The sequence below is a fragment of the Xyrauchen texanus genome, chromosome 11, assembly GCF_025860055.1.
Source record: "Xyrauchen texanus isolate HMW12.3.18 chromosome 11, RBS_HiC_50CHRs, whole genome shotgun sequence".
NCBI lineage: Eukaryota > Metazoa > Chordata > Actinopteri > Cypriniformes > Catostomidae > Xyrauchen > Xyrauchen texanus.
The window spans coordinates 18,801,504-18,814,511 of NC_068286.1; the positions used below are offsets into that span (position 1 = coordinate 18,801,504).

The 13,008-nt window shown below is 43.1% G+C and overlaps 1 protein-coding gene across 1 annotated transcript in view; it reads right to left on the reverse strand.

Annotated features, from left to right (window-relative positions):
* The window catches only part of LOC127651188 (polypeptide N-acetylgalactosaminyltransferase-like 6), a 388,215-nt gene that overhangs the window by 64,302 nt on the left and 310,905 nt on the right, over positions 1-13,008 (reverse strand). Inside the window, exon 7 of the mRNA XM_052136900.1 lies at positions 665-848. Within this exon, the coding sequence (XP_051992860.1) occupies positions 665-848 (184 nt within the window). The remainder of the gene's footprint in view (positions 1-664; positions 849-13,008) is intronic.

Below are 13,008 nucleotides of genomic sequence, written 5' to 3' on the forward strand. Positions count from 1 at the left end.
TCTATATTTTTAACCAGCCCTAATCCCTATTATTTTATTTTAAGTCATACATCTTGTTTTATAGGTTTAACAAAGCAAAAGGGCAGTAGGCAGCGAGACAGCTCCCTAGGTTTTGGTTTAGAGCTAGTGTCTTACATGCTGGTTAATGGACATGTAAGACACATAATCGTCTTATATGTAACATAAGACAAAGAGTGCATCCTCTATTTATACACATCAATAATAGTTAAAGAAGGTCAATCTCAATATCTCACTGCAGCAGACAGAAATTAGATTTTGAAACAGACTGACAGATCAAAAGTTAGAGCAAATTGGGGATGGAACAATGAAGCGTACAAGAAAAAAGAAAAACAAAAGCAGACATTTCATGGAACACAAGAAGCAGTTAATTGAAAGTGGAGCTCATATCTTTTTAAATTACTGAATGTGATAAAACTCTCCACTGCTTCTCCAGTCAGAGGGACAGAGAACATATTTCTCTACTGTATAACTGTAGATGGTCATAATAATGATTAATATTTAATACATGATAATTTTATCTCTATAAATATTTTAAAGAGCAACTACTAGATTTCTAGGTAACTGTTGTGATTTTCATCATAAAATGTTGTATATTGGGCATGTAGCAAATGTGACATAAAAGTGTCTGTTTGAATGCACTCACTCATACGGGTTGCTTGGGTCTGGTCCCTGTAGCTCAGGTGGGATGGGAATGCGTTTGTAGTACATCTCCCAGTCAAAGGCTCCCCGCATGGCATCCCCCGCCTGTGCCTCGTACCCAAAGTGGTTATGGTCAATCACGTCTATCATGGGACACACAATGGTTTTGGGGTTCTGGGCAATCTGGTCTGCAGGCAGAATACAAGGAGAAGAAAGGAAGGAAAATTAGAAAGGCCACATCCATCATCCACTTCTATTCGCTACGCTCCGTGGAGAGGAGGAGTGAAGAAAAGAGGAGGACTGCAGGGCATCTCAGGAGTTTCCCTCCTCTCCTGGATCGCTTGCTCTCTATCGCTCTGCTCAGCTGAGTGTGGCGACCCTGTGAAATTTAAAGCTGCCACAGCCACCCGGCGATTAGAAACAATTACAGCACTTCAAAGTAGGTTTGCTCCATGGAGGGTCGAGCAGAAAGGACCCACGGACCTTAGCTCTATCTCTGTCAGTCAGCAGCCACTAAGCCGTCCCAGATCTGTCACCCATACTCTCCCTCAACAGCACTGCTCTACTGGACCATGGAGATCTCAGGGACAGAGAGAAAGATAGAGCGAGATTACTTGGAACACCACATATCTTAAACAAATACATCTGTCTAAAACTTGAGGTTAGATATATAGGTGAAACTCGAAAAATTTGAATATCGTGCAAAAGTTCATTTATTTCAGTAATTCAACTTAAAAGGTGAAACTAATATATTATATAGACTCATTACAAGCAAAGTAAGATATTTCAAGCCTTTATTTGATATAATTTTGATGATTATGGCTTACAGCTTATGAAAACCCCAAATTCAGAATCTCAGAAAATTAGAATATTACATGAAATCAATAAAAAAAAGGATTTTAAATACAGAAATGTCGGCCCTCTGAAAAGTATAATCATGCATATGTACTCAGTACTTGGTTTGGGCCCCTTTGCATTAATTACTGCCTCAATGCGGCGTGGCATGGATGCTATCAGCCTGTGGCACTGCTGAGGTGTTATGGAAGACCAAGATGCTTCAATAGCGGCCTTCAGCTCTCTGCATTGTTTGGTCTCATGTCTCTCATCTTTCTCTTGGCAATGCCCCATAGATTCTCTATGGGGTTCAGGTCAGGCGAGTTTGCTGGCCAATCAAGCACAGTAATACCATGGTCATTGAACCAGGTTTTGGTACTTTTGGCAGTGTGGGCAGGTGCCAAGTCCTGCTGGAAAATGAAGTCAGCATCTCCATAAAGCTTGTCTGCTGAAGGAAGCATGAAGTGCGCTAAAATGTCCTGGTAGATGGCTGCGTTGACTCTGGACTTAATAAAGCACAGTGGACCAACACCAGCCGATGACATGGCTCCCCAAACCAACACAGACTGTGGAAACTTCACACTGGACTTCAAGCATCTTGGACTGTGTGCCTCTCCATTCTTCCTCCAGACTCTGGGACCTTGGTTTCCAAATGAGATGCAAAATTTGCTCTCATCAGAAAAGAGGACTTTGGACCACTGAGCAACAGACCAGTTCTTTTTCTTTAGCCCAGGTAAGACGTTTGACATTTGAAGCCCATGTCCAGGACCCGTCTGTGTGTGGTGGCTCTTGATGCAGTAACTCCAGCCTCAGTCCACTCCTTGTGAAGCTCCCCACACATTTGAATGGCCTTTTCCTGACAATCCTCTCCAGGCTACAGTCATCCCTGCTGCTTGTGCACCTTTTTCTTCCACACTTTTCCCTTCCAATTAACTTTCTATTAATGTGCTTTGATACAGCACTTTGAGAACATCCAACTTTTTGCAATTACCTTTTGAGGCTTTCCCTCCTTGTGGAGGGTGTCAATGATGGTTTTCTGCACAACTGTCAGGTCAGCAGTCTTCCCCATGATTGTGAATTCAACTGAACCAGACTGAGAGACCATTTAAAGGCTCAGGAACCCTTTGCAGGTGTATAGCTGATTAGAGTGTGACACTTTGAGCCTACAATACTGAACCTTTTCACAATATTCTAATTTTCTGAGATTCTGAATTTGGGGTTTTCATAAGCTGTAAGCCATAATCATCAAAATTATATCAAATAAAGGCTTGAAATATCGTACTTTGCTTGTAATGAGTCTATATAATATATCAGTTTCACCTTTTAAGTTGAATTACTGAAATTAATGAACTTTTGCACGATATTATAATTTTTCGAGTTTCACCTGTATACTGAATCATCTTTGCAAATAATAATTTCTTACATATAGCTCTTTTTTTTGGAAAATTCCACTCAAAGCATTTTACAGAAAGTGGGGATCTCCTTAATCATTATCAGACCACAGCTTTCACAACTGGATGATGTCAAATTAATAAATTAAATGAAATGGCCATATATATATATATATATATATATATATATATATATATATATATATATATATATAACGGCCAATGTACAGATTTTGCTCTTATGGAAAGAAATTGGTACTTTTATTCACCAAAGTGGCATTCAACTGATCACAATGTATAGTCAAGACATTAATAACACGAAAAATTACTACTACATTTTGAAAAATCCTCCACGTGCAGCAATGACAGCTTTACAGATCCTTGGCATTCTAGCTGTCAGTTTGTCCAGATACTCAGGTGACATTTCAACCCACACTTCCTGTAGCACTTAACAGTGCCATAGATGATGCTGTCTTGTCAGGCACTTCTCACACACCTTACAGTCTAGCTGATCCCACAAAAGCTCAATGGGATTAAGATCCATAACCCTCTTTTAACATAAAAAATGTACTTTTAACACTCACTAACATTTTGTTTTTCGGTTTCAAAAGTGGCTTTTTCTTTGCAATTATTCCCATAAGGCCTGCACCCCTGAGCCTTCTCTTTACTGTTGTACATGAAACTGGTGTTGAACGGGTAGAATTCAATTAAGCTGTCAATTGAGGACATGTGAGGTGTCTGTTTCTCAAACTAGAGACACTGATGTACTTATCCTCTTGTTTAGTTGTATCTGGGCCTACCAAATCTCTTTCTGTCATTGTTAGAGCCAGTTGTCATATGTCTTTGAAGACTGTAGTGTACACCTTTGGATAAAATTTCAAGCATTGTATAGCCTTCATTCCACAAAACAATGATTGACTGATGAGTTTCTAGAGAAAGCTTTTTCTTTTTTGAATATTGCATACTGTGGTAACTAAAAACACAAAACACAAAGACAATGTTAAGCTTAATTTAATGAACCAAATAGCTTTCAACTGTGTTTGATATAATGACAAGTTATTTTCTAGTACCTAATTAGCAATTTACCATGATTACTCTGCTGGAAATGGGGCCTGTCTAGATTTGATCAAAAATTACTTTTTTTTTAAATAGTGATGGTGCTGTTTTTTACATCAGTAATATTTTGTGATCAGTTGAATACCACTTTGGTGAATTAAATACCAATTTACTTCTGAAACAACAAAATCTGTACATGCTAATGTTTATATATACAGGTTTTTACACAAAACAAGATAATTTGGTTGTATAGCCTAATTACAAGAATTACAAGAATAAATATGTATTATGGCACAAATGACGGGCTTGGTTACATGAAGAGTTTACTGTTGGCTTTATGTCATTAGCTCAGCTAGAGAACATTTTCTGTCGAGAGTTGTGGGCTTTGCATTTGTTTACGAATACTGTGTGTGTATATGTGTGCTTGTGCAAGCTGCATGTCAGTTCAAGAAAAGGCCTTCCTCAAAAGCGAGTACACAAACAACCACCTGCGTTCTCCTGCCAACACTCACATATCAAGCTTTTGTTTTCTCTCTGGCACTGAGTATCCACTTCCCAATCGAATCCAAGAACCCGCTTTGCTGTTGTGCTTACTGGAGCAGAATCCTTTTTTTTTTATTCTTTCCTCTATTGCAGATGCATCTAGTAAGTAGTCTAAATCTGAAAACCCAAGAACTCATCTGATGTTTGCCCAGTTGTGAACGGAGAAGCAAAGAAGAATTAAGAAGAAACAGAGTAAATAACTGAGTACTAGGGTACAGATTTAATGTTAATGTAGCATATTAGACCCCGTTTACACCTGGTATTAATATGTGTTTCAGGTGATACGATCACATGCGGTCAGCGCAAAATACATGACTAAACGGGTTCTGAAACAATTTGCAATCGGATCACATAACCCACATATAAATGTGGTCAAAAACAGCTGTGACCACATCACATTTAAGGGGTAAACAGTAATGAGTCCTGAATGTGTCCCAGACAGCAGTGAAGCACCACCCTTTACCTGTCAATCAACCGCTGTGCTAAAACAAGAGTTTAAACTTTGCCGGTTAGCTTTGGCTTTTAAAGGAAATAACCATCTGATCGGAAAATAAAAAAGTGGGTACATAAACAAACTCGAGAACTTCACGGATCTTCTTCAATGTTTAATATCAACACAGACGGGAAGCATTAACATCTGAAGCTCCTTTATTACAAGTAATCCACTAAAATAAGGGATAATTCTGCTCGAAATACTGCGTTTGTGCTTAGATTAAATTTCAGATGCATCTGAGAGAAACAGTGCACCATTTTTTTTGTGCTTTCTTTGTTATGTACAGTATGTCGCCATCAAACAGTGATCCTCCCCTGAAATCCGAACACAAGTGGTCACAGGAGACACATTTAAGTGGCCAGGTGTAAACGGGTCTTGGACTGGTTTCAGAATAATGCTTGAAGTATAAGGCTTAAAGAATTCAACTTGGCTAAACATTTCCAGCACCACTTGAGCTTGTGTGCAGCTTGTTTGTTGTCTTTTTTTTATAATAAATTACTTTTTATTATTATTTTATATGATATAAAGTCAGCAATGAAACACATACCCCGATTTCTTTGCTCCAACAGAACCCCGAAACCCAAAGTGTTTTGGCATCTTTGATACTGATAAATAGACAAAGGTGTTACGATCCTTCATGCCTGCCTTGGTCAAGAAGACAGTACTGCCAGCTTCGTCCGCCCGGAGGAGGAGGAGGAGAAAGGCTTCCGCTCCCCAGTTGACGCCTGCCACGGTCAGCGAGCCAGCGCCTACGCCTGCCACGGTCAGCGAGCCAGCGCCTGTAGCCTCGACCATCCCTGAGCCAGCGCCTGTAGCCTCGACCGTCCCTGAGCCAGGACCTGTAGCCTCGACTGTCCCTGAGCCAGCGCCAGTAGCCAAGACCGTCCAAGAGCCAGCGCCCCCCGAGCCTTCCAGGGCTCTGCCTCTCAAGTCTCTCGAGCCTCTCAGGGCTCCTCTCGAGCCTTCCAGGGCTCCGCCTCTCAAGCCTTCCAGGGCTCCGCCTCTCAAGCCTCTCGAGCCACCCAGGGCTCCGCCTCTCAAGCCTTCCAGGGCTCCACCTCCCGAGCCTTCCAGGGCTCCGCCTCCCGAGCCTCCTACGGCTCCGCCTCCAGGGCCTTCCAGGGCTCTGCCTCCCGAGCCTCCTACGGCTCAGCCTCCCGAGCCTTCCAGGGCTCCGCCTCCCGAGCCTCCTACGGCTCTGCCCCCAGAGACTCCAGAGCCTTCTAGGGCGCCTCTAGAGCCTCCCACGGCGCCACCTCCATCGGCTCCGCCTCCAGAGCCTTCCAGGCCTCCGCCTCTAGAGCCTCCTACGGCGTCACCTCCATCGGCTCCGCCTCCAGAGCCTTCCAGGCCTCCGCCTCTAGAGCCTCCTACGGCGCCTCCCGAGCCTCCTACGGCCCGCCTCCAGAGCCTTTCAGGACTCCGCCTCTAGAGCTTTCTAAGGCTCCACCTCCCTCGGCACCGCCTCCCGAGCCTTACGCGGCTTCGCCTTCCACGGCTCTGCATCCTGAGCCTTCCTCGGCTCCGCCTCCTGAGCCTCCCTCAGCTCTGCCTCCTGAGCCTCCCTCAGCTCCGCCTCCTGAGCCTCCAGAGCCTCCCTCAGCTCCGTCTCCAGAGCCTCCCTCAGCTCCGCCTCCTGAGCCTCCCACGTCTCTGAATCCAGAGCCTTCTACGGTTCCACCTCCTGAGCCACCCATGACTCTGCCACCTGGGTCTTCCACGGCTCTGCCCTCCATGGCTCCGCTACCAGAGACTTCCTTGGCTCCGCCCTCGGAGTTCCCCATGGCTGTCCTATGGCCGCCTCCCAGGCCTCCTGAACCTGTCCTTGCCCTGTGGCTGCCTCCCAGGCCTCCTGAACCTGTGCTTGCCCTGTGGCTGCCTCCCAGGCCTCCTGAATCTGTCCTTGCCCTGTGGCCAGCTCCCAGGCCTCCTGAACCTGTCCTTGCCCCGTGGCCAGCTCCAAGGCATCCTGAACCTGTCCTTGCCCCGTGGCCAGCTCTCAGGCCACCTGACCCAGTCCCCGTTGTGTGCTCCCCGTGGACTGCCTGCCTACCCTCTGTACCCCCTTGGACTGTCTGTCTGCCCTCTGTGCCCCCTTGGACTGCCCGTCTGCCCTCTGTGCCCCCCGGGTCTGCCTGTCTGACCTCTGTGCCCCCTTGGACTGTCTGGTTTCCCCGTGTGTTCTCCGTGGTCTGCCAGTCCCCCCCTCATTCCTTGGACGATTTTGTTTTGTTTTTTTGTGTATGTTTTGTTTTATTTAGAATCGTCTGGAGTCCGATCGTTTGAGGGGGGGTTAAGTTACGATCCCTGGTTGTCTGCCCCGTGTTTTTTGTGTCACCGTCACCATGTTCCAGTCTGTCATTGTTCGCACCTGTTTATCGTTTGTAATCATCCTGTCCTTGTGTATTTAAACCCTGCTGTTCCTCCATTCCCTTGTCGTTCGTTGTCTCAACTGTTGTGATGTCGCTGATGTTCCCGTGTTCCGATGTTCGCTCCCATGCCTGTCTTCCCGTGTTCATTCCTGCCGCGTTTTCCCAGTTTGTGTGCCCGTGAATGTTTCATGTTTTAGTTTCTGTTTGCCCATCGTGGTTATTTCCTTTGTTCCAGTCTTGCTTGTTTTACTTTGTCTTCATTAAAACCCGCACGTAGATCCAAACTCCTTGTCTGCCTCATCCTGCACTCATAACAAAAGGTGAGCAATGCGGTGAAGGTGAAAGATGGCAATTGTTATCAACTGATATTTCTAATAATGTGTTCAGTGTTTCTCCTAGATTTTTTTATCAGCAGTGGTGCTGTTGTGCACGTATGTCCAGGAGCATGCGACAATGGCCTGTATTCACGTGCCTCAGAATAGCTTAAAATTAATAAAATGACCTCATGTTCATAATAGATAGAATTATTCATGTTTGCCTTTTCTGTCTTAATTAATTAATTTAGAGCTTTTGACATTTATCTGTAGAAATCTTTATCAAAGAATGAAATGCCACAACACAGAACATTATTTACACCATTTATTTAAAATAAAGTAAAATGTTAACAATGGCTTCTGCATCGAGATACAGACATTTTCTCAAGATAAAACTTGGTGACATAGGCTAAATCCTGCCTGTGAGCATGTTATTTTTCTGGGCCTTTTGTAGAAAAGCTTTAGGGCTCTTCTATAGGGGAATTGGGTGGTGGGAGGCCCATAGATGCACACACGTATGCAGGTGGCCAGATGCTCTCCCTGTAGTCTGTGAAAACTGAAATATAATTTAACTATCAAGATGTATGTGTACAGGACAAAGTTGTGCACCATTTTAGTCTAAACTTGTACCTGAAATTCCTAACACTGGACAAGTAGGTAGTAATATGATGCAGCTAAGTCAAGTAAATAACATTGCTTCCTATAAATGTAAACGTAATATTACTGTTAGCCTTTCCTGCTCAGCTTCCAGACCGTAGTCAGAAGAACTGGGAAGATGTTTGCTAGGGCTGACCCCCTTCACTTTTCAACACTCATTAGAACTGAATTTCTGGTTGAGGTTTTGCATTGTGTCTGTGCATATGCTGGTGTGTGTGAATGGAATACAGAGTATTTAAAAATAAGTATTTGTTTTGTGATTTCAGGTCATGTGGAAAGACTGTGCTTGTGGAGATCTACTGTATACAGCAGATGACTATGGCAATCCAGGTGTGGAAAGAGTGGACTATTTTTCATTTGAAATCTGCATAGTCAAAGATGGACAAGTCTTCTGATGCCATCAATCAAAATACAACAATCTATTATGTATATCCATTATTCAATAATATCCATTTTTATTTATTCATTTGATCCTTGTGGGGCCACTGTGGCTGCACAATGTTTGGTATTGCAACAGTGAGACCTCCATCTTGTGAGGTTTGGTTATAAGGAAGTAAACACTGTACAATTCAAATCAACTCGATTTTCATTAATTAGTGGATCATATGTATTTATTTTTTCTACTCACAGAGTGAATATAGTGTCAGAAGACTTGGATTATACTACACGAGCTGTATAGTCATTTTATGGACATCTGTTGTTCTTTTTTAAGCTGAATGGCTGGACTCTATTTACTGCAATTTCTTGGAAGAAAGCTCCCCTGGCAGTAATGTTTAGGTGAACTATTCCTTTAATCACAGTCATAGCCCCTGTCACTTTCCTGATAGTAAAATTGTATCTTGTGACTGAATGCAAAGATTGCTGAAATCGAACAGTCTGATCCTATCTTCATTACCTTGTCTTCAGGCTTTTTAACTGTGACCTGCACTCATTGCAGGGCACAGCCTCATACCTTTGGTTTATTAACATCAGGACTGGGCCACGTCCTTTGAATTGATAATTAACTTTGCTGAAGTTTGGGTTGTGGAGTTTAGTGGCCATGACTTGAGTCCAAATATTGCTGATCATCTTCATCAGCTGCTCCTGTGCTTCACAAGTGTGGAACTCCCAACACACATTCATTGCATTGGGGGAAAAGGTCTAAATATTACTCTTATTGCACATAAACAGGCAAAAGGCAGATTCTGCTAGTATATGTTACAAAGACTCATGTAATCATGTCAAATTTGTCCACCTTTTGAATTGTGACATGCCTCCTGCTAGAGCAGGGGTGCACAATACGTCGATCGCGATCTACTAGTTGATCGCAAAGGCAATGCTGGTAGATCGCACAAATTTTTATACAAATAAATATAATGTCTTTCCTTCTTTTAGTTTCTGTCTGACTTGCACTTGAGGAGTAAATATTGACCAGGCGAGGTTTTGTTTATTCAGTTGCCATGACAACTAGGTTTGCGCATTCCCGCCTTCCAAGGACTTCTGAGAACAGAGCGCGAAATTGCAATGCTACTGCCTGGATTAGGCAAAACTGAATGAAATCAGACAGTTTTGCCTAATCCGGGCAGTAGCATCGCAATTTTGCGCTTTGTTTCAGAAGTCCTTGGAAGGTGCGTATGCGCAAACCTAGTTGTCATGGCAACTGAATAAACAAAACCTAGCCTGGTCAATATTTACTCGTCATCAGAATAAGGTAAATACCCTGGCTATTGTAATCTATTGTGCTGTAGGTGTTTTGGGTTTAGTGTTAAAACTGAATGATATCAACATTGAACATTATTATATATTTTATATAATATAATTATTATATAAGATGAATTCCATGTAGGGATACATGCAGTAGTCCCAACAAGCATTTTCTTATTTTAAATGAAACTGTGTTTTTTTTAGTTGGTAGATCTTATTGAGTTGGTCATTTAAAAGTAGATCATCACACAAAAAAGTGTGGGCACCCCTGTGCTAGAGCAAAGACATTACTGACTCACACAGACAGGAAATGGTAAGCTAATCTTATCACTTATAGGTGAAAAAAGTTTGCAATCGGATACTTTTAACAGAATCCACTTGGTCTGAGTGAATTTGAACAAAATCCACTCAGTTTCTGTTTCCAGTTTTACCATGCAATGAATGTGTATGGAGGGTTATTCAACGTTACCTACTTGTGGAGCATAGGAGCAGCTGCTGGAGAAGATTAATATTTTGGACTTACAGCATGGACAACACAAAATTCTAACAAGATTCAATATCACTTTAAAGGATAAAGCCGGTGTAATTTAGTATTTTACTTATTGTAAACATGGCCTGTGAAAAGAGCAAAAACTGCATTTCTTTTCTGTTACTAACAACTATTGTCCATCTCGCCACAACCAGAAATACTTAATATCATGTAACTAATTGAACTCCATGGTATTCTAAAATTAAAACAAGTCACAAACTTGCAATTTTGCTTTGGTCTGCATAATTTATTGTTATGATTATACTTCATTAAGTTGTTTCCAAGAAAAAGTTAATGATGAATTATGCTGATCAAATATAGGTCTGTGACTTGTTTTCACCTTTTTTTTGGAATACAGTATAGTTCAATCAGTTACATTATATAAGGTCTTTCTGATGGTGGCTATATGGGCCATAGCTGAAATGCACTGTAGGTTTTGCTCTTTTCATATGTGATTTGTTAATTCTCTTGAACTTTTATTTAACGTACAAAAGTACAAAGAAATGATTTCCAATATTTTTACTGACTGTATTTTGTAAATATAAACACATTTTGAATGTAATGCCTGCAGCACACTAACATTTTTTGGGACAGAGGCATGTTTATCACTGTGTTACATCACTGTAAGCAGTTCAATGGAAGGAGGAAGCGAGAACCGGCTTGACAATATAAATAATATTTTTAATAAAGAACTACAACCAAAAGACACAAACACACACAAAGGACGGACAGCTGCCCATAAACGTTCTCTCTCTGTCGCATCACCGTCCAAGACAAGACTTCAGCTGCTCAACAGTCCGTGATTGTTGTTGTCTGATTCTTCTCTTCATGATGCGCCATACATTTTCGATAGGAGACAGATCTGGACTGCAGGCAGGCCAGTTAAGCACACATGCTCTGTGTCTACAAATGCAAAATGAGGCCTGGCATTGTATTGCTGTAATAACCATTGACTTCCCGGGAAAAGACGTCATCTTGATGGCAGCATGTGTCTCTCTAAAATCCCCATATATGCCTCTGCATCAATGGTACCTTCACACGTATGCAAATCACCCATGACGTGTGCACTGATGCACCCCATACCATGACAGATGTTGGATTTTGCACTTTTTGCTGATAAAAGTCAGGTTGGATCTATGGCTTTCTTCTTTGGCACGGAGAACTCGACATCCGTTTTTCTCAAAAACTATCTGAAACGTGGACTTATCTGACCACAGCACACATTTCCACTGTCTTTCAGACTGTCTGAGATGAGCTCGGGCCCAGAGAACTTGGCTGCATTTCTGCATAGAATTTATGTATGGCTTTCTCCTTGCATAAGAGAGTTTGAGGTTGCATTTCCTGATGCAGCGGTGCACTGGGTTAAGTGACAACCATTCCCTGTCTGTTGCTCACTTGACGTTGTGTCAAATGAAGTGACACTATGGGACTTTCTTGAAGGCCTCGGTTACCTCTGAACTTGAGAATTTCTTCTTCGGAGCCGAGCGGTTGTGCGATCAGTGAGCTGAGATCACTTCTGTTCCACTCACCTCTGTAGAGTGTCTGCTGTTGGATCTATGGTGCACATCAGCGGTTTTCCCTTCTCTGCACGGCAGTGCCGCTTTGCCCCTGGGCACTTCGACAGCGTGTCTAAGAATATTTCTTAAAAGAGTTTATTTTCTCTAAAAGAGCAAACACACAGCTGGTGTTGGACATCCTTTTCAGGACGCGACTTTGTAAAGATGCCCTTCCGCCCCTGTGTAGTTCCTGGATGCAGTCGATTTCTCTCCGCTCCTGATGGTCATAGATGCTGCCTCGTGTGTCTGGGCCGTGATCACACTGAGGTGGCGTTTGTGGATGGTTCATGTTCTCACTGTGAGAACTTAACCATGGCAACGTTGCAGCCTCTCCAGCTGAGATGAAGAAGGGTTTATACAGCTCTTACTTCATCATACCCATGAAATGCGGTGGCTTACGACTGATCTTGGACTTTTCAACCGGGCCTTACACAAACTCCCATTCAAAATTCTCAAGCAAAGACACATTCTAACTTGCGTCCGGCATCAAGATTGGTTCGCAGCGGTAGACCTGAAGGACGCGTACTTCCACGGCTCTATCTTGCCTTGACACCGACCCTTCCTACGGGTCGCTTTCGAATGCCAGGCGTACTAGTACAAGGTGCACCCCTTCGGCATGTTTGCAGAGGCAGACCTTGCCCCAGTAAGGGAAGTGGCATCCACATACTCAATTACCTTGATGACTGGCTCATCCCAGCCCACTGTGCGCCCACAGGAACCAGGTGCTCAGGCACCTCAGCCGTCTAGGGCTTAAGGTCAACTGGGAAAAAAGCAAGATCGCCCAAGTTCAGAGCATCTCTTTTCTCGGCATGGAGTTAGACTCAGTCTCAATGACAGCGCGCCTCACCAACGAGCACACAAATCGGTGCTGAAATGCCTCACCTTATTCAAGCCAGGCATAGCGGTTCCTCTAAAACAAT